Raw genomic sequence first — 26,960 nt, 5'->3', positions numbered from 1 at the left:
CCACAAGATTTCATTAAGCGGCACGAAAAGACATTCTAAGGCAGAAAGATGTTTGGATTAGTTAGGTAAATTGAAAGTAGGTGATAGAATATACCACTTTCGTTTTAAGGTGAAGGTATCTGTATTAATAATATATATTGATTGTATTATTTACATTTATAAAAGCAAATTTATCTATTTTTTGTACAGGTAAATAAAACGCTTATCAAGGCAACAGGAATTATTTATTTTCGAATAGAAACTGTTAGCAATGATTGTCTTTTAAAGCTATAGGATTCAGAAAAGCAAAAGAAAATTTATTTCTGACCAGCACCAATTTCTGAAAACATTAAACAGGGCACAAACGAAGACATTTTGGAAGCGTTACGGAGAAAAGTCTTGTTCAGTTTATTTTAGAAATGACAACTGCCCTCGAAATCGTAACAAATCTCTTTCAAATTATCAAAGCTATAATTGCCAGATGCCTGTTTGTTGTGTATTGTTTTGTCGCGGTATGGCGGGTGACAGTCGCTTTGAACAATAACAGTTACTGGTTTTTATTGCTCACTCTCTGTCCCCTAGCATTAGAAACTTTGTACACAGCAATTAAAAGACAAGGAAAGGGACACAAATGGTAAGTGGTGGTGCAATCTATCGTAATCTGTTATTTTTAAAGCAAAGAACTTTAGGCTACTTCAGGCCTGTGCTTTGTCTCGTTTTAAGATAAATCTGTAGAAAAGTATAACGTTAGCCCATTATTACCTATCCTACTAATTATGCTTGAAAGTTTCAACTTGAAACAATTTTAGTGTAGGCCTATTTTTACTTTGTAATAACGTTTTTTTTTCAAATTTATTGCTTGGTTGCTTTGTGCATTGTTATAGACCTGTTGGCAGTTGATATTCACAAGCAAAACTTAAAAGAATCCACGCAACGGATCTATGTGTAGACAGCAAATTAGAAATTCTATGACAAAAGTTTCTTAAACGAAATAGGGTATCTGGGGTATCTGCTTGACCCTGAGGTATCTGCTTGACTCGAAGACCATGGTCTCTTCGCAGATTCCCGTTGCTGGGAATTCCTTTTTTATTGCTGTATTTATTGTACTATATTTACCTACAACGAAATAAATTAATCAATCAATCAAATAAACAACTACCATTCTAGAACAAAAATTTGTACTTTTGCAACCATGTTTTATTAGTTATGGTAACCTCAGCAGTTATAAATGACATCAATAGTCAAATTTGGTTCACATTCTATCTTAAATATTGTGATTACAACCTCGTGTACAAATGTAAAAAAAATATGCAGAAAAAAACATTATAAAGACTGATATAATTCTACAAATTATAATGCTCTAGTTTTGATCCAGTGAGTTTGCTTTGTCGAAACCATATAGCACCAAAAATCTTGTGGTTTAATTTTACAAACAAATACACAAAAAAATCGATTAAACGCTTTCAGTATCTACTGAACATGAATAAACTACATTACTGGCAGCAACATTTTTATCAATACAGTATTACAAACGTGAAGTCAAGCTGTCATCCATGATTAGTCTTCAGTCAGTGGTCTACTTTCCACAACATACATAATCGGCAAAACTAGGCTTCTAAACCAATACTCTTGAACAGAAAAGAAATACCTCAGTCAATTTGCTACATTTTTACGCTTGCCAAGATGAGTAAACAGAATCTACTGTAGCTGTTTAGACCGAAACCACTTTGTTGGTTAGCTTATTATCGTTTTTATCAGTAACATAATAGTTTGATTTTCGTTTTTAGCAGCATGGTCGTTGTTTATTTTTCAAGTTTAGACGCACTCGAGCTATTTTAGCCCGACTCTGCGAGTTCGTTATGGTAGTAGCGGTTTGCCACCACCTTTCGGAATATAGTTCTCTAGTCATGTGCTTTGACGAGTGAACTATGACTAGGGAACAGTGTTCCGAAAGCTAGTGACAAATCACTACCATTCACAGCAAACCCGCAGCATCAGGCTAAAAGAAGTCGTTTGCATCTACATTTGTGAAACTATCAGTAATAAGCTATCTCGTTTGATGCCTCTTGACCTCTGACGTCTTCATTTATTTCAATGGTCAAATGCAAAATAAAGATGAACTAAATGGCCATGTTATGCAGCCTAATTATGATGCTAATTTTATTGCTTTCAGGATAACTCCTAACGTTCTATTCTTCTTGTATTGCACTGTCCCTTGCATATGGCTGTTGGAGTTGAAGCTTTTGGATGACCGCTTGAACGACGAAGTTACAAACACAACTGTTGGAAGCACAAACGACATTTTGTCGGTAAGAAAGTATTTGAAGCTTTTCAGACAGCAAAATTCGTCCTTTTTACATTGCTTTTATGTCTGCAGACATAAAAGCAATGTGAAAATGAAATCAATGCAAAAATGACCTATTTTGTTGTCTGGCTTTCTCATCGGATGCATCCTTGCCTTGAAGATTGGCTTCCTGCCTTTCTTCTACTTAATTAAATCCTCAATTGGACGTAAGCCTGGAATATACGACTAACTGACTATCGGGTGCTTTTTTTCTTTTCTTTTTTCTATGTATACCAGTGTAGGTTGGTATATAAATAGTTTACCAATATACTGTAGTGTTCTGTTCAGTGGTTTTTATTTCTGACCATCACAGCGAAAACAATACACGTCAACATAGCAAAGGTCTAAAAAAAGATAGATATAATTTCGATGATGATCATCAAAAAGGTATAAGTGGCATTTGACTGCGTCGGTTCGTCTCTGAAAACAATATTCTATTAGGCTGGCAGGACATCGCCCATACCGTGCTGTAAATCCGTTTTTCCTAGAAGGCGTCCCAACTAAGCTCTCATGTAGTAGCTTTGAACGCTAGAAATAAAAGATAGCTGTAGAAGCCAGTACGGTATTACAGTCACGTTATGTTTTTCTTAACCATTCCCAATAAGAAAGTGAACAGCTTAAGCATTTCAATAAGGGCTACCACTTTTGATTGGACGTCTCATGTTTTTCTAACGTTGCATGGCTAACGCCAAGCTAAATGATTTCTCGCCTTAATTTCAATAAAGCCCCTTGTATAACTACTCCAGTGAACGAACTCACACGAGCAGTTTGACATTTCAGGGAACAATCGACATCAATTTGCCGGATGAAACCTGGACTCTTGCACTGGAGCAGATTCTAATTTTCATTTTGGTCCTCGCGAAGTGGATTGCTCCAAAAGGAAACCTTTCATTAGATCAGTTATCCCAGCTTCTATTAGTAAACATAGCAGCAGGAGCTGACATCATCGAACTCATGGAAGCCTTCAGTGAAGACGCGGTAAGAATAATTTGAACTATTTGCTTGCTGTATATTCAAGTATGCTTCCATAATTTGAGATATATTTTACGAAAAATGCTTTACGATTGCTATTTAGTGGACATAGATGCAACTAATTTCTAGTAAGACCCAAAAATTGGACATTCTATTGTTTATCTCTTTTTACCCCGGTTATCTTCCATTTTTGTCATCGTAACTTTTAGATTATTGGCTTAATAAGCTATATTATTTTGTTCAAACCAAAATTAAGAGAGACACATACTTCTGGTGCTATGGTCAACCAATTGCCAATGATGTAACAAAAACACTTGGCCAAATACACAAGAAGCCATTATTTCATTGAAAACGGTTCTTAGTTTACTTCTGATAGAACAAAATCGGACAATTAGCAGTAAAAAACAAAGGTGGATGTCATTAACCTATTTGGGCTATGTAAATGCTTCTTACGTGCTTGTCTAAAATAAAATAACAAAAATGTTCACACAGTGTATTGACTTCGTTTTTCATAGGTAAGCAAGAACACGGAATTAGTGTACATTGTCATGGCGGCATGGTCATGGAGTCTTCTTCAATTTACTTTGGTTCTGACAGCAACTAAAGAAATGCCAAAGATAATTAAGGATGATAAAATTGTTGGAAATGCAAACGGAAAAGCGGAAGAGGTAAAAAGCGACACAGTCTCTAATGGGGAAACCACAAGAGATACGGTTATACAAAAATGTACAAGTAATGGCACACAAAATATGAAGCAACACACGCCACTACAAAAAACAAATGGTATGATCAAAAGTGGTGTACATATACCGTCTGTCTTAGTGGAAGAAGTCTCTGCAACAAACACAAACGACAACAAAGAAGTTCATTCTAAAAATTTTCTTTTAAGTAATGGCAATCTCACACACTCAGACACCGAAATATCAAACGAAAAAAGCGGAAGTCAAACTATGGACACGGATGAAAAACCTCCAGCAAGTGATAAAGATCTTAAGAAGATCCATGATAGTCTAAGAGCTGATGAAGAAGTTGAAGCTTGCTTGCAGGGAAGAAGATGTTTTGATTGCTTCTGTTGCTACAACGAAATCTGGGGAATGCTTATGAGCATATTTTTCCAAGACGGCCCCTTTTTCATTCTCAGAATGTTTATTTTGCTCCATTACAACGTAGTGACGCACATGAACGTCTTTTTCACGTTTAAAAACATCTTTGTCATTGTTCTTCTTCTTAACCGAATAAGAGTAGTAGTGACAGAAGACAGAGACGAATGGAAAACAAAGATGGAAAAAGCGGCAGAGGAAAGGCGTCATAAGAAGGACCAAGCAAGGATAAAAAGAGGTTTACCACCAAAGACAAAGGAGCCGAGAAGCAATCCACGCTCTCAATCAAGACGAAGATGGATTAGTTGGCGTTAGGAATAAAAAATATATATGGGCTTGGTTCATGAGTGCTTTTTCCACATGCTTAAAGCTGACTTAGAGCAGAAGAGCATTTGACTCCTGAAGATTCTTTACCAAACTTGTTACAATTTCACTAAGTTCACTGAACCTTCAATTTGAAATATATAGATATCAACTATTGTATATAGCTTTATCTTTTTCTTCAAGTTTAATCAACAGCAGACGAACTATATTTCAAATACTCGTTACCTTACTTTGGGTGTTTTTACAACATCTGCTTATAGTCTGCTGGCCAATTTTGTGTTACACATTGACTGCGCAAGTATAGATTGAAATTTAAGCAAAATACACTTATTTTATCAAGAAGTGTGACAGTGGCGGATCCAGAGGGAGCGATTTCCCTCCCTAAAACACAGAAAAGTATCATTATTTACGGTGTACTTACAAGGCCGAGTTAAGGTAGACATAAAACATTATTGTATTTTGTTAAAATCGCCTCCCTCCCCAAGGTTACTTACTAGATCCGCCCCTGGGGTGTGAATTATTGTTTTATGAAAATGATACATAGAATCGATTTTATGCAATAAAACATGTACGTACTACGTACCATACAAATTCAACTACAGTTTGAATTTAAACTAAAACAAAACTCACTCTTTGAATTTTTGAAACATGCACGCCAACTTAAATTTCATATGGTCAGCATGTCACGAGTTGTGTGCATCATTACGTATAGAACTGGCATCATTAGTACGAGTAAAGCTTCAATGTAGTTGCGTTTTCTGTTTTTCATATGTCTTTGTATATTAAATTGTTCATTTTTCATACTTGCATTTTTGACAGCACGCATGTTATTGTAGCACAGTATATTGCTTGAGACTGATGATACTATTACCTTAGGCCACTTGTAGAAAACAATTTTAGCGTAAAACATGAAAATTAAGCTTAAGCAACTTCAGAGTTACTGGTCAGACGCTTAGAATCGAGCTGCAAATTAAAACATCGATATTTTGTCAAACTCGAATAATAAAGCAAAAAAGGCACTATAAAACGGCTCTCAGAAAATTTTACTAGAAATATTTTGAACCACACAGTCACAAATGAATGAAATGAAAACTTCTTACACAAACCTACTGTTGTAGCATTGTGTGGTTGTTCAAAGATGTGTTTGTGCCTTTTTTTGTGCAAACTGAGCAAAGAGCGTAAGGTTGCTGAGTTAAACCGATGTATCTTTCTTCTGTATAACGATAAAAATACAACAATGCTAAAAAAAAGTACCGCGTTTCGGTTAACATTCCAATGAGAGCGCATTACGTAACCTTAAAGTTTCTAACCCAATTTGGTAATACCCCGACATCATAGGCAGCCTACCCTCTCGAAGGTACCCTAAGATAATACCCACACTCCCACAGGTGTACTTAATTCTTAGGTGTAACCAAGGTAGTACAGTTGTACCTCTACAATAAAGGAAAAAATTCAATCGTTTGATCTTTATTGATGCTCGAAATCATTATGGTCCTTAGAGGTGCGGTACTGACGAGGCCAACAAACAACCTAAACACATGCGAACAGGGCCGTTGAGAAGATATTTTGAGCCCAATACCAATGAGATCCTTGGACCCCAAACCAAGACATTATAAAACACACTGTTTTGTGGCTTCTGTATATTTCTGGGCCCCTTGTAAAGGTTTCGGGCCCTAAAATTATCCATGGCCCTGGTCCAAAAGTACTCGCTGGACCCCTTGCCAACGCTACTACATGGGCAGCTTGCTGTTGTGGTCTGCCGAACACTTCATTGATTAGAGACCTTACAATTACTATGGAAGCTACAACAATATGGTAGAGGAGGTTAGCGGTTTTGTGTGACATTTTCACACTTGAAGCTCACTGTATTTTAGCTAGTTTTTAAATATATTTCCGTATGGGTAAACTGTGTTGAAACCACCGGGTAGTGTAGTCCATGGACCATGGACTATGTAAAATCAAATGATCTCTTGCTTTTTTACAATTTTACAAATTGGTGTATTTTGATAGCCCCATCGATGAAGAATGGTAGCAGTTCGGGCATGACCGGATAAAATTCTATTGCAACTAAACAACTCCATTCTGTTGCATGTCGAAAAACCTGGTAAGAGTTGCATTGGATCGCCGATATGGTTGGAGTAGTAAAATATGCTCTTTGCAGATATTGTGTTGTTAGCTGGCAACAACCATTTTCTGCTGCGTGTTTTATGCTCAAAAATTTTGCAAAAAGAAATTTTGTAGGCTTGAGAGCATGTGCCAAAAATTTTGTGCATGGCTGAATAATGACGAAAGGTTATTTTTTTGAAACTTGAAGCCGAAGTTTTTAAATAGGCTGCTTTCTTTTATCTTTGTTGTGTTTAAATACATGAGTTTGGCTTTCCCAGGCTATAGCTGAATGCGTTTTATTTCGAGTAGTGCAATTGCAAGCTTTGCCAATATGTCTACTAAGTCAGCGGATTATACTGGAAAGTTTTGCAGAAAATTAATAAATGTGAGTGTGAAACCTACTTTAAAAAAATCTCAAGTTGATGGTTTTATCAAATACGGTAGTTCGACAAACACTGCCTTAAGGTTAAAAACTTCATGCCAATAAACAAAAAAGGTAAAGGGTCTTAGTAAAAAGGAGACTGATTAATTATTAAAAGACTGATAGGGGTTTGCTTTCAAATCATACAGTCCAGGTTCGACACCTGGCTAAAGTTCGGTTTTGAAAATCTCCCTCAACTCTACCCAGGGTGTAATATATTGGGTTAGACGTAGTTTATGAAAAGTTGCTTATAAAAACGAAATACAGTAGTTATTTTAATTTCGTTCGTCATTGCTTTTTCTTTGAGCTTCTAGAGCCAAAGGTGTATCTTGCAGACTTGCGCTCAGTTGTTGAAGATTGTGATAAAGCGAATGGGAAGGCAAGGAAGCTAATCCTTGTGACCATCAGACACACTTTGCCTTGCTTAAGCGCACACCCCGAGAGTCGAAACAGCGCCGCTTGATATTGAAGCTTCTTTGTTTACAAAGTCACGCGCTAAATAACTGAGCTATCTGGGTGACTATGAGTTCCTTTCGTTGGACTCTGAGGCCGAGTGTTTATCTTTTTATCGCCACGGGTGTTTTGTGAGTTGCGGTTTCTGGTTGTTGCCATTCGAGTCAAAAACTTGGATTACTAGTATTCACCACGAGGAGGTTAGCAACATCTGTTCTAGTGATTAGGGCCATTTTTATTTTGACCTAAAAAATGTTTTTTGACTTTATTTTTATCAAATTTTGACTTTATTTTGACCTTACGAAATTGCTTATTTGTAGAGGGCACAGTTCTCCTTGAATTGATATCAGTTATCCAAACATAACAATTTGTCGATTTCAGACCCAAACGTAATATTTTGTTGAAAAGTCAAGGTGTTTTATGGTTTATAAAGAGTGCGTCGTGTTTTTTGGCGATAGGAAAATCTCTACAAATCTGTCTAACTTTTGCTGAAGACGATTTAGCTTGCTTAGGCATTTTTGTATTACAGAATGTCAGTAAGCTATTCCTAAAATCCAAACTGTTGATCTTGGAAAAGACCACGTTTGTGAAGAGGAAATGTTTTATAAAAATTATTTAAATACGTAACAATGAATAAACAAGCGACAATTTGCGATAAAAATTACTGCTGATCTAAATGGGCATTGTGACATATTTCCTGCTTTTTATTGGTTAATATGGTTTAATTGTTTCGCAGTTCCTGATTTACAATGCTTCCACGGGGACTTTGACAAAAATTACTCTCAAGAAACACAAAAAGATTGTCACAATTTGACAAATTTTGACTCTATTAAAAATTTTGACTTTATTGTCAATTTTGACTTTATTTTGACCTATAAACTTCTTAGAAACAGCCCCCCTAGGTGCTAAAAACAACTTTATTCTTTGATTCGTGGATAAAAGAGGTCCTTACAAAATTTTAACTTTATTGACTTTTGCGGGCCCTAGTGATTATAGTTTAATGTAGAAGTAACATAAGCATGCTGTTGTAGCTAAAGCGTTTTTCGAAAACTTAATTTCAAAGTCCCATTCTAAACCTTGCAGAGTAGTTAGTAAACATGTTAATTTGCCAAAGTTAAAAGAACGATTATCCGGCTTACACAGCGAGATGCCTTTTCTTTGCGTATAGCGTCATAGCCGTGTGGTTGGTAACTGAAGCATATGAAGACCAAAGCCTTTGGTGGTTATTGCTTACATTGATCCCTTTCACACTGGAGACTTTATACACCGTGTGTAAAAGATGTGGAAGAGGATATAAATGGTAAGCGATTTGGTACAGATGATTTCTTGAAGTTAATTGAGAGTATCTTAATTTTAAAGCTGTGAAAGTTTCCTCTGAAGGTTAATCCTGGCAGTTTCGCATGATAGTTGCAAAGCCCTTGAACTACTGACGCAAGTCCACTCATCGAGATTGACAAAATGAAGTTCCTGCATGGAAATAGAGTGTTGTTGCGTGTAAATTATTTCATTTACAAAGTGCCGCTGAATAGAAACCTTCCTTCAGATCTCTCATCAGCCAACAGTAAGAATTAAATAATTTATGAGAAACGGAACTTCATCGTTAGGCCAACATCATTTTCATCATTGACCTCTGCTATATTTGGAATATATTGCTTTTCAAGGCCTATGAGAGGGAGGTACGGAGGGTACGGCGTACCCTGGAGGGCCTAGGTCTGTGTTTGTTGGGGGAGCCGAAATTGTGGTTTTATAGTTTACGCGCAAAAATGTTTGGTTAAAATCATCTTAAACGACTAAATTCAAGCGTAAAAGTTGTTATTCTTCAGTCCTGGGGGGCCCGTAATCTAGCAAAAGGGCCCAGAAAGGTAATCGAGTGCTTTGCGAGCAAATTAGGGGCCCAAAGTGGTCATTTAATGCTTTACGTGCGAAAATGTTCTGTTAAAAGCACCCTAAATTAAATCATAAAAGTTAGTTATTCTCCTGTCCGGGGGAGGGAGGGGCATAGTGTTGCAAAAGCAGGTTAGAGAAAAACCCGGACAAAAAGCACAAGTGTTTTTTTTTTGTTTTTTTAAAACTATTTGACAAAGGTAGTTTCACGCTTAATTATTTCACTTCAAAATGAATTTCGGAGTTAGAGCAGGAGCCGGAGAATACTTTCGGAGCAGGACCGCAGCCGGAGTCAAAAAAAGTGACTTCTCTCGTTCACCACTGCTAGTGCTGGGCATGTGCTGAATGCAAAAGTTAATAAAGAAAGGTTAGAATTGGTCAGATGATTAACTTGATTATGTTTTAACAAGATGTTATGTTTGAGTCTTGGTATTGAGCTTGGCTTGTACCAGATAGGCTACATATAACACTCAGTAACGTTAACGGATTTAACATAAACATACAAAAAAACATGAAAAAACTACTAAATCCAACGTTTTTAACACCACATAATGTCCTCTTCAGAAATAATTCTAAGCTACATCTAAAAAAAAAAAAAAAAATGAAATTAAAAATTTTACATTAAAGATGTACAAGCGACACCTCTCAACAGCACCATCAACAACAAGCACACGAATTCAATGCAGGATACATTACAGAAATTGGCGAGGGACAGATCACATGATATGCACAACACAAAATAATAGTTTTATCACATCCTGATACTATTATTGCGCCCAGATGTCCAATTCTGCAGTAAAATATTGTATGGTGTGTAATACGCCTATACAAACATCACACTTTTTGCCCAAGACAAAGGGGGGCCCGAAATGACTCTTCGTACCCCTAGTGAAAATTTCTCTCAGAGGCCCTGTTGCTTTTAGTTATAATGATCAGAAATAGAAATATACTGAACTAAACGTTTTGAACAGGAAGAAAATAAGGTATAAGTCAACAAAGGGAAAACGTAATGCTTCGGTCTACTTTAAGTTATTTAAATTGTCTTCAAACCAATAAAACTGAAACGCAAAATAAACTCTAAGCAAAAATGAGGGAAAGAAAACATTACCAGAAAAGTATGCATAGGCTACAGAAAAAACATGCAAAAGTTTGCTAGAAAACTAAAAATAACATAACTTGTATTAAAAATTATAAAAAAATGCGTTTTTGTCTAAAAAATCTGATGAGTCATTACCGCAAGGTGCCTCTATTGAATTGATCACGTCATCAACAAGGAGAATGTAATTTGAAACAAAATTAGTTGGAAATATTTATTTCGTCACGTTGTGAATTCGAAACAAAGAGATCTGCCAATTAATATTTTTATTCAATGTTAAGAGTGTTCAACACAGATATATCTTGAAATCTTTTATATTTTTTGTTTTGTTTAGAAATTCTGCAACTTGCTTGTTACATTCAGTTTCAGTTTCAACTAGGATTTGAACTATTGCCCGCGCGGTTAGCTCAGTGGTTACGGGCTCAACTCAAGCTCACGCGGCGCTGGTTTGACTCTCGGGGTGTGCGCTTGAGCAACGCATTTCAGGACTGTTCTCCATTCAGCGGCACCTAGTGGATGGAATAATTCCCCGCCAACAACACTTCAAGAATCGCAAAACTTCACTCTGACAATTTTGGTAACCGGGTTGGCGTCAGGAGCTTTTACAAGTATGCGAAACTATCAAAAATAACCTATCAAAGGCTTTATCAGTTCAAGAATAAAGATTCAAACCAACCAACCAGGTCTAAAGTTTCTTGTTTTGTTTTCCTACAGGTTTACACCTGCAGCCTTTAATTTTATTCTTTGCGTCATCCCGTGCATATGGCTGCTGGAGCTTAAACTGTTTCAGCGGACCACTTCTTCTATGACAAACACAACAGCAAACAACTACAACGTACCCGTAGGTTCCTCGTAAATCTGTGAACTTAATGCTATGGTCGCTTTTAAACATAAATAGACAATTTTAGCAATTGTTCTTTTTTAACTACATAGTTCTACTATGTTATATACTAATAAAAGTAATTTGCGTTCTTCTGGTGACTATTTACCAGGTTACCTCGTGATGTTAAAGATGATAACTAGCTTTTGTATTTCCGACGTTTCGTCAGTCAGCACGACTGACTTTATCAAGGTGGCTAAAACAGGTTAACACAACCTGTTCAGCAACGATGGCACAACACAAAAACATACTGATAAAATGAATAAAGTAAAGCAGCAAGAATCAGAATTAAAACACGCAACAAGATACCTAGAGGTTAAACTAAATGCAGTGAATGCCTAAAACCAGTAGGCTACTTTCCAACAGCGTAAGTTTATCTATCTATTGGGCCACCGTCAAGAAACGTTGAAAAGAAAATCTTTAACATCACGAGGTAACCTAGTAAATAGTCATTAGAAGAACGCAAATTACTTTTATTACCAAATGCCTGGTGAACAGTCTCTCTCTGTTTTTATTATATACTAATGTTACAGAAAATAAAGATTAATTGATTATTGCCAGACATTATTATAAGGCAGGCAGAGGTATAGAGGTATCGACAAGCACTTTATAATCACACGCTGTGATACTTTCAGATCACAGTGCAGAGAGATCGGGTACGTGCTTTGGAACAATCTCTCATCTTTATACTTGTTTTCGCAAGGTGGATTGCCCCTAAAGGGCGTTTATCAACGACTGAATTGATGCGAGTGCTGCTGGCGTACATCGGAGCTGGGGCAGATATTCATGGAATTGTTAGTGGTACTACTGAAAAACAAGTAAGAATAGCAAAGGGAATATTTGTGTGGGTCGGACGGAGGACGTAGCCTATTTGTAATTTGTTGGCTGCTGCAGCAGATGGAGTGTTTTCACCGGTAGATAATTTTCTCTATGAACCAGCTGACTGCAGTCATTGTGACTCTTCCAGCACTCAGCCGGAGAATTCTCTTGTTTTGAACTTTTTTGATAATTAGCCTTAAAAAGTTTGGTAAAGTTGGAGTCGAACCCACGTCATCGGAATGACTACTTCCCTAATTGTCAAACGGCTAGGCTACGCTGCCGACACCGAAACGTTCACTTAACTGAATTTTCAAAATGTTTCGAAAAGAACGCTCACGATATCACGTACATGTAACACTTCACTTGCTGCGACGACCCACATATCACAAATAAGCGGATGATTGTGTAATTTAAATCTACATTACCTGTTAGGTGAAGATGGTTTCATCCTATTCCAAGTGCTGGGGGCAGGAGAAGATAAGGTTCGCATTCCACTTCGCCTTCGGCACTCACGAGGGTAGGGTGGCTAGTTTTTTTTCGACCTCCTTTCCTCTATTACATACTGGGAAAAGATGAGCTGTGTTCTTCAGCAATTAGCTTAAGGCGGGGTCGAGCCAAGATTGCATGGCTAAAAAGCGAGCGCCTTATAACCGTTACGACATTCCACCGGTAATGAAAAATATACGTAGCCTACATGAAAAGATTTTTTCGCTTTTATTCAACGGCCAGCAGGCCCTGGTTAAAACTTAAAACCAATGGTTTTGCCATAGATTTAGAAGTTTAGATAAAAAAGTCCAAAAACATATTTCAGGTATTCATGCACAAAGAACTCCTGTACGCCATCCTGGGAGTGTGGTCATGGAGTCTTTTGCAGTTTAGTTTCATTCCTACAGCAATCAGAAGCATTCCAAAAAGAAAGAAAAACGACACCGACATCACAAACTTAGATAGGCTTGAAAGTGGAAAACCCATGCCAGTCGCAGGCCAAAGTTTACATTGGATTGACAAGGACTCCAATGCCAAAATGGCGGAAAATAAAAATACCAAAGAAACTTTATCTTCTTCCCAGCTTTCTATAAATGAAACTAAAGCAAAAGTTGTAGTTGTTGACATACCAGAGCCTTCAAAAGACAAATCAGATGACATCAACAAATCTCATCATAAAAAGATTCTCAAGGAAACATGGTTTGAGAAGAGATTCTTGAACTACTTTTGTTTCTACAATGCAATCTGGGGGATGGTAGCAGGCCTGCTCTTTCAAGACATACCTTTGGCTATCGTGCGGCTGCTGATTATATTCGGCTACGGAATAATAACAGAATCGAACATCTTATTTACCCTAAAAAATATTTTAGTCATTGTTCTGTCTCTCGGTCAGATTCGATTAATCATTTCAAAGGACTGGAAGAATTGGAAAAATGAAATGAAGAAAGCTGCTGAGGAAAAGGGACATGGTGAAAACTAATTAATAGGAGTTTTCAAGCAGTGACGTCAGTGATTTCTGATCAGACGGTACAATCAGCTAGTTGATCCAGCATCCTAGTTGGATACTTTTTAGTTTTTACTTTCGAAGTGGCTATTCTTACAACATATTGTAAAACTAGCCTCTGAAGCTATTCTTACAAGCACCACTCAAGCAAGACGTTGTTTACTCGAGCAAGACCTTAATGCGCTCAGGCGTTTCATCCGACGACGCTCATACGTAATTTCGCGCGCATGCGTATTGGCTTGTGCTGCACACTTGATCGTAGAGTGAACCGCGGTAGTTGCTGATTTTGCTGATCGAAACTACACGTCAATGAATCCATCGTCATCATGATTACGAAGGGAGCATTATATTACAGTTTTGAGACACTTTCTTCGGCTATTAAGCAATGGGAAAAAGAAAACTTTGTCAATGTTTATGTGAGAAATTCCATAACAATTGAACGCGCAAAACGACGTCTAGCACTTACATCCACAAAAACCTGGAATGAACAGTTGAAGTATCGTACAATACAGTATGCTTGTGTGCATGGAGGAAGAACACCCAAATCATGTAGTCAAGGAAAAAGACCAAATCAAAGGTAAGTAATGATGGTTTTGTCCTTGGTGCCCATAGGTTGAGCTACTCATGTAGCCTATATGCATAAGTTTTGCTAATAGATTGAGTTTTGCATAAGTGCAAATTGCCTACATTCCTTATGAATGCTAAGAACTTAGCAAAATGCATATATTCTGCTGAACCATTCCCGCATGCTGTCTATTGTAATAAGTTTTGCTAATAGATTGAGTTTTGCATAAGTGCAAATTGCCTACATTCCTTATGAATGCTTAGAACTTAGCAAAATGCATATATTCTGCTGAACCATTCCTGCATGCTGTCTATTGTAATTTCCATTGAATTGTCATGCCCAGAATTATTCCTAAGTTGCATTGAATTACCCATTAGTTTTGTCAATTTACCCATATGTTACGTCGAATTGCTCATTAGCACAATTCGTCGAATTACCCGTAAGTCTCATGAAATTATCCATAAAGACATGCCTTATGGGTACTTCAACGCAGCTTTTTGGCAATTTGACGTCACTTATGGGTAAATCGACTAGATTTATGAGAATGCTCGGCTGAACTTGTGGTAATTCAACGTGACTTTATGGGTAATTCAGGTGGGCTTATAGGTAATTGGATGCAACTTATGGGCAATTTGACATGACTTGCAGGTAGGCTACTTTAACGTGAGTTATGGCTAATTCAGGTGTACTTATGGGTGATTCAACACGGCCTATGTCACCTCATCTTTGTTGTTTTTCAGTACTTTTATCAAAGGTTGTCCATTTGGAATCAAAGTAAATGCAACGTCAGATGGAAAAGCGCTATGCATCACTGAGATTAGTAATGTCAATGATCATAATCATGATTTCAATGAAGTAAGTGGAAATAACCCTTTGTAGTAGTCATAGCCTTTGAGCTATGGTCACACTAGCCCTGTATATGATAAGGAGGCTTTCATCAGAAATTATGTGAAGGATAAAAAAGAGCGATAACATTAGGGGGGGGGGTTAATCGGCTTTTTTTTCAAATTCAATTTTAACCCAGGTTTTAGGATACAACAGTACATTCTAAGACCACTAGTAAAAAAAATTGAAATTTCCGTCCAAAACCCCCTCTATCCAAAAAATTACTTTTCGTGTATAATTGCATTTTGATTATGACACTTGAAGTTCAGATATTGTTTGCTACTGTACTAAAACACGTTAAGAATGTTGCAAGACAGTTTTTTCTGATCTTGACTTCATCGTAAGACACGGTAAAGTGGTCATTTCACTTTGCGCGCATGACTACGCACATGCTGAATATGACCAGTTTGTGCGAAACTGGTCATATTCAAGCCGCCGATTCACCAAACCTGGTGATCTTGCCCATCTCTGTGGGTTGGACACCTGTCAAAAGATATGTCGTTTTCTTGATTATGTGCATATAAATTATTTTTCAGAATGCATTTAATTTGATGCCTAAACAACGAAGATTAAATGAAACAGAAAGCAGTGTGATCGGAGAAATGCTTGCCACCAAGGCAAATAAAAAGTTGGTACAAAAGCACATTGCAGCTTCTACAGGAAAAACAGTTATTCTTAAAGATCTGCATAATATTGCCGCAAAACAGAGACCTTTGTATGAAAACACCTATGATGAACTTATTAATGAAATGAACAAAGAAAAAGGTTAGTCGACAGACAAAACTTTTTTGTCTGTTATACAGTACAAGATATGTTCATGCTAAATAGTAGAGATGACTTTCTAATTTCTATGTGCAGTATGATAAGTAGTGATAGAATGAGCTCCGGTTCCGGTCAAATTCTGGCTCCGTACTGGAGGTGATGTGACTCCGGCCTAGAGCCGGATGTGTGTGTGCAAGCTGTGGTCAGGGTCATGACCTTGGAAAAATGTAATTTTTTGCATCATTGTAGTACTGCAGCAATGCAAGAATAGGCTACCAGGTTGCCTGTAACATTGGTCAACACCGTAGGCGTATTTGCAATCTACAGGTCGCTGCTGCAGATTGAGTGTCACATGATATTGTGAGCATTCTTCTTGAACCATTTCAGATATAATGTCAATTAATCAATTCGCGATTGACCTCTTGCCGTAATGGTTTAGACTGCAGATGAATTATTTCGATGACGTGGGTTCAATCTCACCATTGCCAGTTCAATTTAAAGTGTTGACCGCCTGGTTTATCGGTCAATAGACTCCGTCTACTGCAGCAAACTGCGGATTACCAGTACGCACATCATAGTAGGCTACACAAGAAAAATATCTAATTTTCAGACGTTTTTCTATTCAGAAAACGTTTGTCTAGTATAACCAACACAGAACATTAGCAGTAGATACAACGTGTGGAAAATTTGCAACATTGAGCTATAAAGGGTCAATTGAGAGTATTTTTTGCTTCATTTTCTTCACAAGAATTCATTCTACTTTCCCAAACTCATGCTCCAAAGATTTTTGTTGCAACATAAGGCGCTATGGGGATTGTAAGATTGAAAGCGGGATCAAGGAATTCAATCAAAGGTCTTCAATATCTTGAAACAATTCTACTTTGAGTGGATAGAAATAGAAAACATTGCTAAATTTGAAATCTACGTAAAAGTTTACTCCTAATGGATCCTTTTAACGGACCCTAAGCATTGCAATGTGGCATCTTTTAGAGAATGGGGTGAGAGTGGTATACAACCGCTCAGTTGGAACATTGATTATATGATGTAAATATTACCAAAGGCCTAAACATCCTTCCTCTGGCCAATAATTAAAATAACATAGAATAGAAAACAAATTTCACTAAAAGTTGATGTTTTTGCTTTTAAATCTGATGGAGTGCCTAATAGGCCTAATTGTTTTGCGCTATTTTAGTCTGGCCCAGGATTGTCAAGATTCTTGCTTTGTAGGGTATACTAATCCTCAGTTTATTTTCATTTTAGGTGCTGCAGTAGATGTGTTTGCAGATGATGACAAACAATTGCAGGCGATATACTTTCAAACGAAAGACATGCGGGAAACCTTTGCGGCATATCCCGAAATGCTGCTGATTGATGCAACCTACAAACTTAATGACTTGAGAATGCCATTATATGTGATGCTGAATGTTGATGGCTTAGGTCAGAGTGAAATTGTGTGTCTGTGGCTTGTAGCCACTGAAGACAAACTGACTATCAGCAAGCTGTTAACTCAGTTTAAACTCCACAATCCAGCTTGGGATAAAGTGGAGGTTGTAATGGCTGACAAAGACATGACAGAGCGGGATGCCATGATGAAAATGCTGCCTACTGCAGAAATTTTAATTTGCTATTTTCATACCCTTCGCACTTTTCGTAGAGAAGTTTCCATGGAAAAATTAGGCATTTCTTCAGCCCAAAGGCAGGTATCACTGGAAATTTTAGGAAAACTGGCAAATGCCAAAAATGAGTCAGCTTATAATTTACTGTATAACCAATTCGTTGACACAGTCCCAATTGCTGTCACAACATATTATAACGATAACTGGCATGCTATTCGACATCAATGGGTGGATGGACTGAGCAACTTGAAAGCTAATTTTTTGAACAGAACTAATAATCGACTGGAATCCATCAATGGAAAGTTGAAAAGTGTCATAACAAGATACTCAGGAATGACCATGTTTTTTAAAGATCTGATGGCATGTATCCAATCTCTTTCCACCGAACGTGACCACAAAGCGTCAAATGCTTTCCTTAAGGTTCCAATTGATGCGATTTCAAGTGTGGCGGAGAGACAATACCAACAGCTACTGACACCATTTGCATATATTCATGTGCAACAACAATTCAAGTTAGCGGAAAAGGTTGTCATGTCAGAGATTTTGAATGATTCTGCCATAGTAAAATCTCGTGTCCATGGGGAATTGGCAGTCACAACAACAGCATGTCCTTGTGGATTCACATCATCAATGCTGCTACCTTGTAGGCATGTCTTGGCAGTTAGAAGGCAGCTCCATATGTCAGAGTACAATCCCAATCTTTGTTCAGAACGGTGGACAATGCAATATTTTCTTAAATCCCATCGCCTGACAAGAAACTCACTGGACAACGGTCCTGCATCCACATTACCAGCTGTTGAGATTCTTAACAAGCCTCAAAGAAGATGTGTTTTATCAGAACAGCAAAAGTATTGCCGTGTTCAAGATATTTCCCAGAAGATTGCGTTAATGATATCTGAACAAGGAATGGATGAATTCCAATACAACCTGGATAATTTACGACAAATTGCAGAGTTCTTGCAGGAAGGAAAGAAATTCCAAGTTGTGAACTTTTTGGGTCAAACTCAGAAAGGTAGGCCTATATGCTAGCACTATTTACTAAATCAGAAAAACTAGCCTACTGTTTCAAATATCTGAAGAGATATGGGTTAGTTACTGCAACTTGCGTCGTGATTTTGCAGTCAATTTTTTTTTGAGCAATGATTTTTATGGCGTTGAGCTATCCAATATGTGGGCTAATATGTACTGCATGCGCAGTTGCGCACTAATTTACGATTATACAAGGTTGCAGATGCTCAGTAATTCTGCTTTTGTGAACAACTGCATGATCCTTTTCAGGCACTGATACTGGAAGTGCTGCTGCAACATCTTCCAGCAATGATCCTGGAATTGTATTTCCTACGGTCTCAAACAGTACTTTACAGCACACACCCGGTGACGTCTTGTCGACCGTTGATACCAGTGCGATTATGATGCAGACTCCGTCCAGTTCTGTTCAGTCTTTTAGAAGTATGCTGTTTCTGAAAGCTTCGTTTCTGATTAGTTTTTTTTTTTTTTCTTGCCTTGCATGCTGCGCTTACACTACGTTTCATGTTTCTTAAGATTATAGCACGGTCTGCATTATTTGATAAGTAATGAGTTTATTGGCAGGTGATGCAGCATTGTGCAAATAATCATCGAGAAACACCTAGCAGATTTTGATAGATACTGGATTGGTTGGCATTCGGTAACCACGCCAGAAGCATGTTTTGGCTGCAACAAAATCTTGTTTTCAAAAGGTTAATGTAGATTTGTTGACACCTCAAGTGCTCGCTTCCAACTCAAAATACGGTATATCACAATATCTACTGCCAGTGCACGTATTTACGATTATACGACATTATGTTCCGCCCAGGACCGTAACCTCGTCAGTTTGGCCCCCATTGCAACAGTGCAACACATCCAATAATTGTCCAGTAAAGACTCGTGCGACGCTTCTATTGTTTCTTCATTGCTCAGAGGTGATCCTTTTCAGGCACTGATACTGGAAGTGCTGCTGCAACATCTTCCAGCAATGATCCTGGAATTGCACTTCCTACAGTCTCAAGTAGTAGTTCACAGCACACACCCGGTGACGTCTTGTCGACCGTTGATACCAGTGCGATTATGATGCAGACACCGTCCAGTTCTATTCAGTCTTTTACAAGTATGTGCTGTTTCTGAAACATTCATTTCTGATTAGTTGTTTTTTCTTGCATTGCATAATGCATTATGTTTATTAATTTTTTAATAAAAACGTTGAAATAGTGATGTTTTCTACGTTGTAGCCTATATTCGATTCTCGTTGTGTTTATTAACAGATGATGCAGGATCAATCAAATTTCCACCGAAGATGATGAAACGTGGCAGGCCAAAAGGAGCTGGATTGACAGTCATTGGGTTACCACGCAAGAGACAAAAAAAGAGCGGACCAATTCCATTCAGACTGAAGTCGTCTTTTCAGAAAGAAGCAGGTTTGTTGCATTTATGTTTGTGTGACTTCATTTTTGTTATAGCCTACGTTAGTTTAAAAAACTACACTTTGACTTCTGTGGGTCTGCCTAGCCGATAGGCTACGTCAAAGCGTACGTAGGCTACATCAAACAAAGTCACCCATGGTCATATTTTTCAGCAATACTCAGTTGGTTTGTCGATTCTGAGGTAGTAGAAGAGGTCTTGCGTCCATTCAGCGATCGACTGATCGAAGAAAATGAAATTGAAACGTTGCCCGAAAGAATTCCAATGAAGTGTTTAGATGAAAACATTGCCATTGCTTCTGTGCGAAGACATTTTTCTTTTGACGGTTGGAAGTTGATGGAGAACCTACTGACCACTTTGCGAAATAAAGGCCGCTGGTTGTGCATCTCCTGTTATTTAGATCTTGATGCAGGCGACAGCATCATGTGCGACTCGTGTCTGGATTGGCACCATCTGAGATGTCTTGGTAGAACAATGCCGCCAAAAACGAAGTCTTGGTTCTGCAGGAAATGCAACCTTATGGAGAAGTGACATTGAATGTTCAGGTGATACTGCAATCTCGCTTTGTCAATTAAACCAAGGTTATGTAAACCGTGAACTACGAAAAGACTTATTGGCCTTGACGCGTTATGCTTGAAACTTGTAACATTTGATAAAAATCGTTTCTTCAATGGTCCTCACATAAAACGCTAACGATGTGTTCTTGAATGACTAATGAGTCCAATCCTGGCATTAAAAGTTCTGATGCATTTAGGACATTTAACATTCTTTGGGAGAGCTGGCTGAAAGTCATGGACTAGTACAGGTTTGTAATGTAGTTGCTGCAATATACTACGGTCCAACAAGACCTTCAACAGTTCATCAATATTCAACTATTTTACTGTTTCCAACTTAACACAATTAGTATACGTATGTTGAACTCTTTCATAGCAAATGGTGCTACAGAACTTGAAAATAGCAAGTAAAAGGTAGCTCGAAGCTGCAGTTTTTTTTTTGACTGACTCATCAGGAGCTGTCATCAAAATAAAACAAACCTAAATGTGGTGAAGTACTTATAGTAGAAGGAAAGAAGAAAAACTGGAGCTTCAAACTATCAGCTACCTTATACTCGCTAAATCCAGATTTGTTGCATGTGTGTAGTATTTACATTTCTTCACTGTAATCTTAGGCTATGGCATAAATGCTTTGATTTCTTATGGCAAAAAATGGGTGATGAAGATCCATAAGTTTATAACAGTAAAAAATCAATTGTTTATTGTTGAAAGTGGTTGGCTTCAGTTGAAGATGCCATGAGATCCATTGAAGAGTACGAAGCAAAAGCAGGAACGAAGCTTGTTGTTGTTCAGAAACGAGCATACGGTGCCATGTTAATGTTGATTTTTAACATCCTGTCATTGTAATTCACTAGTGTACTAAGTGTTGATATTCATACTACAATAATAAGCCTTTTCTTTGTTGACAAAGATTCTGAAAAGGTTTCTGCAAAGCACAGTGTTTTCACCAAAGTGGAGGTTAGGCATCATAAAAGAGGAAACGGTTTACTAACTGCAAAAAATGCTATAAACATATGTAAATGTGTTCTGTTTCATCAACTTTTCATCTCGTTTCTTAAAGACACTCAGTTTTCAGGTGTAAAAGCTTTGTTGATTCAAAGTAGCCTAGCCTACTTCACTGACCTCTTTTGTATTTTTTCCATCTAGTGTGCCAAATCCATACGCCTATGTGGTGTTATTGATTGGACCAAGTGACATGTCCAGCGGTAACCAAAGGCAGGGTTTGGGTCATAACCAATCTTTTTGAGACAATTTATTTTTTACCATATTTACGTAGTAGGCTTGGTGGTTTTCAATGTTACGTACAGTACCGTATATTATTTCTGTAGGCTACTATCATAAGATGAAAATTTAGTTGATTGTAACTCATCTTAGATGAAGATAATACGATTGTTGCATCGTTGCGGCCAAGGCATTTGCCTCTTGGATGCAACTTACAAGACGTCCAAGTATTCCCTTCCTCTATTTTTTCTTTGCGTCAGAACGAATGTTGGTTACCAGGTTGTTGCTACGTTTAAATGAACAAGCTTCGGACATAGCAGAAGCACTTTCTGTTGTAAAAGGGTGGTCAGAAAACTGGAACCCTTCGTTTTTCATGACCGATAAATGTGAGGCGGAAATCAAGGCCATCGAAAGCGTTTTTTCAAGTTAGTGAATTGCATTAACATTTTCGTTGCTTGTGTGCTGTCTCCATTGCTCATGCATTTGTGTCGTCACTGTTAAGTTGCTACTGTACTTTACCACTCAGTGCCCACGACTTCTTGTTCCGCAGATTGCTACGTGTTACTCTGTGCCTTTCATCGCGAACAAGCCTGGGAAAGGTGGATGAGGAAAAGTGACAATGGCGTTCGCGATGATAAAGCAATTGTGCTGACATACTGGACGCAATGAGGAAAGCAACTACATAGAACAGACTTGTTTGCAATCAAACCAGGCGACAATGAGCGAATGGCAAACGCGATACCCCCCTATTCAGGGATAATATGCGTGTCTGTGACCGCAGGGGACCTGGAGCCGAGTTGTTTTGCACGTTGATAGCACCATGCAGTTGCAAGCACAGTAATAGGCTACTGAGCTCACATTTTGAACAATTCTGTGATCTTCACACCAAGGCTTTTTTTCAGTTGCTAACACGGCCACAAATCGCAGCGCATATGCGTGCTTAGTGTTAAGTAACAGCCTAGTGGAAAGTGTTGTGGATTGAATTTGCTAGTTCAAATAAGTATATTAATTCCGGTACCCAAAGCCTCAAATGAATTCACGAATATCGCAATTGTTAACAATGGCATATAAATTAGGATGTTAGTGCACACAAAGTAGGGAAAGTATTGCTTGAAGAGTTGATTCCTGGGACAAAAATTGAACACTGTAGGCTATGTCGAGCAGAAACTGGTTTAGTGTTTTAAGGTGGTCAAAAATGTAAGCATGCGTCTATTTGCATCCAACAAATAACGAAACTCTAAACTTCTCAGTTTGGTCGGGAAACAAAAAGGGTTGCGAGGACAAATGGCAGGTCTCATCTAGGCAAGGAGAGGAGGGACACATGGGTGATGATCTGGCCTAACAGTTACTGTGCTGTGCTCAAAATATGTACAGTTTTTGTTTAACATGTGCGGTATTCACTTTTTGTAAATAGCCTAGCTTTTCGGAAATGCAACGAGTCATCTGGCGCTATTTGCTTGTGTTTGAAGCCCGGTTGCTCGCTTTGTGAAAAAGCTATCAACCTCAACTTTTGCTTGTCAATAGACAGAGATATGTTGTTTAGATTAGCGTTTATTAAATGCTGTTATCTTTAAAAATATTTGTGGGATAAATGGTTAAAGTCGGTCAAGTTCAACTCTTTACCTAAGAAATATTTTTAACTTTTAGAGTCTGGCTGACCTTAATTTGGATAGACGATAGCTTGTGCTTTCCAGCAATGGTTCAATTGTTAAAATCGAAGCAGAAACAAGCAACTTACAACTAATTTAATAAAGACATGTAATGATCGCAGACCGGGGAGACTTGTATACTTGCTTCGGTTGCTCGCTTTGTGAAAAAGCTATCAACCTCAACTTTTGCTTGTCAATAGACAGAGATATGTTCTTTAGATTAGCGTTTATTAAATGCTGGTATCTTTACAAGTATTTTTGGGATAAATGGTTAAAGTCGGTCAAGTTCAACTCTTTACCTAAGAAATATTTTTAACTTTTAGAGTCTGGCTGACCTTCATTTGGATAAACGATAGCTTGCGCTTTCCAGCAATGGTTCAATTGTAAAAATCGAAGCAGAAACGACAAAGATATATTATTGATTAAATGCTGGTATCTTTAGAAGTATTCTTCGGATAAATAGCTAAACTTTGTCAAGTTTAACTCTTTTCTAAGGAGATATGTGGTGTTTTTCGGGCCTGTGTTACATAGCTATTAGGTAAAAGCGGACACTTGCATGCTTTTTTTTGTCATGGTTGACTAATTTCACCCCACTTTTCCACCATTTTATGGTGGATTCCTCCTGTGTGACGTCATCGCCTTTTTAACCAGGGTGGCGACTTGTATACCAGTTCCTGATCACGCATGAGCGCATATTGATGTCAAACGTAATGCTTGAGTGGTGCTTGTAAGAATAGCCTCTGAGGCTATTTTTACAATATGTTGTAAGAATAGCCACAGCCTTTTACTTTATTTCAACCTTTTAACCAATAACTAAAACCATGTTCTAACTAACATTTAATATTCTAAATCGACTCTATCATCACCAGATCGCGAGCCGGAATCAACTCTCGCTACACTCGACTGCCTAGAAACACATGTTTTTGAAAAGTCTTCATGGCTAGCGTGGAGGCTATAACGATATGGTTAGCGAAACGCTATGCTCGCTGTTCTTCTATAGTGAGTAGTGAGGTAGTGCTGACGCCAGGAAGATCGTTCCTTCTCAACCATGGCCTAAACCAGGGGTGCATACACTACCAAAGGGATGTGAGACCTATTCCCAGAGGTCCGTAGAGGTGAATAATGAGGATTCGCTATAAATGACAAAAGAAGCTATTTGTTTACCAAGCTTTTTACCAGCCTCCTGAATTCTAGGTCATTGATTAGTTTTCAGCTATTCTAGGAGGGGTACGAGAACTAGTTCGTGATTTCAAAGTGTTGCCAACAAGGAAAAACAGGTTAAAAACCACTGCTAAAGTAATGAAAATTTCAAGCCAAAGGTAGCATTGCGTACAGACAATTCTTCAACAAAAGTGGTTTTGTATAGCCTACCAACACTCAGTGGTACCAGACCCACTAGCGTTGACAGGGGGTCCAGGTTCGATGGAGTTATTTTGGTCCTGAAACTTTAGAAAATTTTAGGGGCCCGAAACTTTATTAAGGGACCCGGATACTTGAAGAAATCACAGCGTATTTTTTGGCTACAGTGCGTTTTTCTTAGAAATGTTGATTTGAGGGTCGTAGATCTCATTGGTACCGGGCCCAAATTATCCTCAACGGCCCCGACTAGCACTACTCGATTGCAAAAATAGCATTATTTTATAGCCAAATCATGTACACATTAACCCAAGTTATGACATCACTTCTTTGTTTTATAAAATACTTGTACTGTTGTGTGCCAGTAAAAGCTATTTGATGACGAGCTTTAGTAAAACATTGTTGTTCTAAAAGGCACCATTCCTGTCAGGCACCAGTGAAAGTGTTTTATAAAACGTGAAAGCTTGTGTAATGAAATAAGTGCCTTGTATGGATATTCCACTAGAGCAGGGGTTCTTAACCTAGGGTGCTCGCACTCCTAAGGGGTGCGAGAGCTGTTCTTAACGGGTGCAAGGGATGCTGAATTATAAGGGTTAGTTGTAACTAGGGAATTAGGATTTTCCTATAAAATAAATTGATTGGATCCTTAACATGCGAATAACACTCAGCACTAACACACCACAATTTGATGCCATCATCAACAGGAAATAAAAGAAAAAAGGTCAGTGAGTTTGTTGCTTAACCACCACCTTGCTTAGCGTCCATGGGAATAACCTTCGAGGATGTCCTAAGGAGCGTTGGCTATAGGGCTAGACTACGTTGGAGAAAATCTGTGGTTGACAGAACCGCCGATCTCGTCGACCCTCGGGAGAGATGGCATGGTGAAATTTCATCAAACAGAAATATTGTTGGCCACCAACCCTCGTAACACGGGTGAAAAGGAGATGTTAAATCGTAGAGACGGATAGAGACACAAAACAACAAGAAAAAAAACGCAATTTTCAGATTCCCAATATAGTCTAAGGAAAGCATCATATTGTGTTACTTCACTGTCAGTTATATGAATGAAGATTAAAGAAACGCAATGGTTTTGTTATTTGCACATGAGAACAGCATTACTTTTGAATCATTCTAGGAAGGGGTGCGAGAACTGATTGGTGATTTTAAAGTGGTGCCAACAAGGAAAAAGGTTAAGAACCACTGCACTGCAGATTACGCAGGCCGCTTTTCTGCCTGCACCAGAAGCAGCAATTCATTATCAATTTGGTTACTTTTTTCATCTCATTACAAGATTGTTGTTAACAAAAACTTACATTGTTTTTAACTAACTTAGCATTAAGATTTAAACTCTACATTGTTTTTAACTAACTTCATTATTTCCATGAAGCCATGGGCAAAAGTGGGCTGCAGTTTCGCAACCCTAGTTTAATGCCTACTCATTGGGAGCTAAAACATTGCGGGAAAGCGACATATACCTGAATGTTGAATTCTACAGTGAAACGTAGTTTGGCACTCGAATATTTCAAGTGAAGTGTTATTAAGAGACGGCTAGGATTTGTGCAAACAGTACGGCTGCTAAACGTTTGGTTATAAATGTTATTTTAACAATTGACATGCCTATTATGTTAACAGTTAATCAGTCGTCGACAGACTAAGGTTGTAAGAATTTCAAAAACTTGCTAGATGACTAACACTGCATGCAACGTCTGGAGACGTTGAAACGATGTAAAAATAGCAACTTTTGCTGTTGGAGTCATTTAAGAATTACAGTTTAACATATACGCATCGAAACCTTATTGCAGAAGCTTTTTTTTCATGTTAACTCATATGTAGCCGACAGCAGACAGCATGTAATTAAAAGATAAAGTTTTATTAAAAATTACGTGCCAGCAAAAAGAAAATAACAAGCTGAAACATTCAAGTTCAATTGAATCCAAAGCCCTTGACACACAAGTGTGGCTTCGTTAGAAATATTTATAAAGTTTATTTAAATTGAAGATTCACAGATTTTTTGCAAAGCGCTAAATAAAATATACTACTCTTATTTAG

The 26,960-nt window shown here is 37.9% G+C and overlaps 4 protein-coding genes across 4 annotated transcripts; all 4 read left to right on the top strand.

The window, feature by feature from the left end:
* Nucleotides 1-398: 398 nt before the first annotated feature.
* Nucleotides 399-5,520, top strand: LOC145766098 (uncharacterized). The gene is made up of 4 exons (XM_082577757.1): nucleotides 399-613; nucleotides 2,153-2,284; nucleotides 3,091-3,301; nucleotides 3,811-5,520. Exons 1-4 carry the CDS (start codon nucleotides 399-401, stop codon nucleotides 4,708-4,710), a joined length of 1,458 nt encoding a protein of 485 aa, XP_082433883.1. The 3' UTR covers nucleotides 4,711-5,520.
* A 5,894-nt stretch (nucleotides 5,521-11,414) lies between these two features.
* On the top strand, nucleotides 11,415-13,843 carry LOC145766097 (uncharacterized). The gene is made up of 3 exons (XM_082577756.1): nucleotides 11,415-11,520; nucleotides 12,195-12,377; nucleotides 13,190-13,843. Exons 1-3 carry the CDS (start codon nucleotides 11,485-11,487, stop codon nucleotides 13,841-13,843), a joined length of 873 nt encoding a protein of 290 aa, XP_082433882.1. The 5' UTR covers nucleotides 11,415-11,484.
* A 6,157-nt stretch (nucleotides 13,844-20,000) lies between these two features.
* On the top strand, nucleotides 20,001-21,039 carry LOC145767296 (uncharacterized). The gene is made up of 2 exons (XM_082579090.1): nucleotides 20,001-20,127; nucleotides 20,286-21,039. The coding sequence occupies exons 1-2, from the start codon at nucleotides 20,007-20,009 to the stop codon at nucleotides 20,660-20,662; spliced, it is 498 nt and encodes a 165-aa protein (XP_082435216.1). The 5' UTR covers nucleotides 20,001-20,006; the 3' UTR covers nucleotides 20,663-21,039.
* An 808-nt stretch (nucleotides 21,040-21,847) lies between these two features.
* On the top strand, nucleotides 21,848-22,679 carry LOC145767297 (uncharacterized). Its single transcript, XM_082579091.1, has 2 exons — nucleotides 21,848-22,331; nucleotides 22,457-22,679. The coding sequence occupies exons 1-2, from the start codon at nucleotides 22,112-22,114 to the stop codon at nucleotides 22,573-22,575; spliced, it is 339 nt and encodes a 112-aa protein (XP_082435217.1). The 5' UTR covers nucleotides 21,848-22,111; the 3' UTR covers nucleotides 22,576-22,679.
* The last annotated feature ends 4,281 nt before the right edge of the window (nucleotides 22,680-26,960 follow it).

This window comes from Aplidium turbinatum, chromosome 3, assembly GCF_918807975.1.
Source record: "Aplidium turbinatum chromosome 3, kaAplTurb1.1, whole genome shotgun sequence".
NCBI classification, from domain to species: Eukaryota; Metazoa; Chordata; class Ascidiacea; order Aplousobranchia; family Polyclinidae; genus Aplidium; species Aplidium turbinatum.
This window is presented reverse-complemented; position numbering and strand designations above follow the sequence as displayed.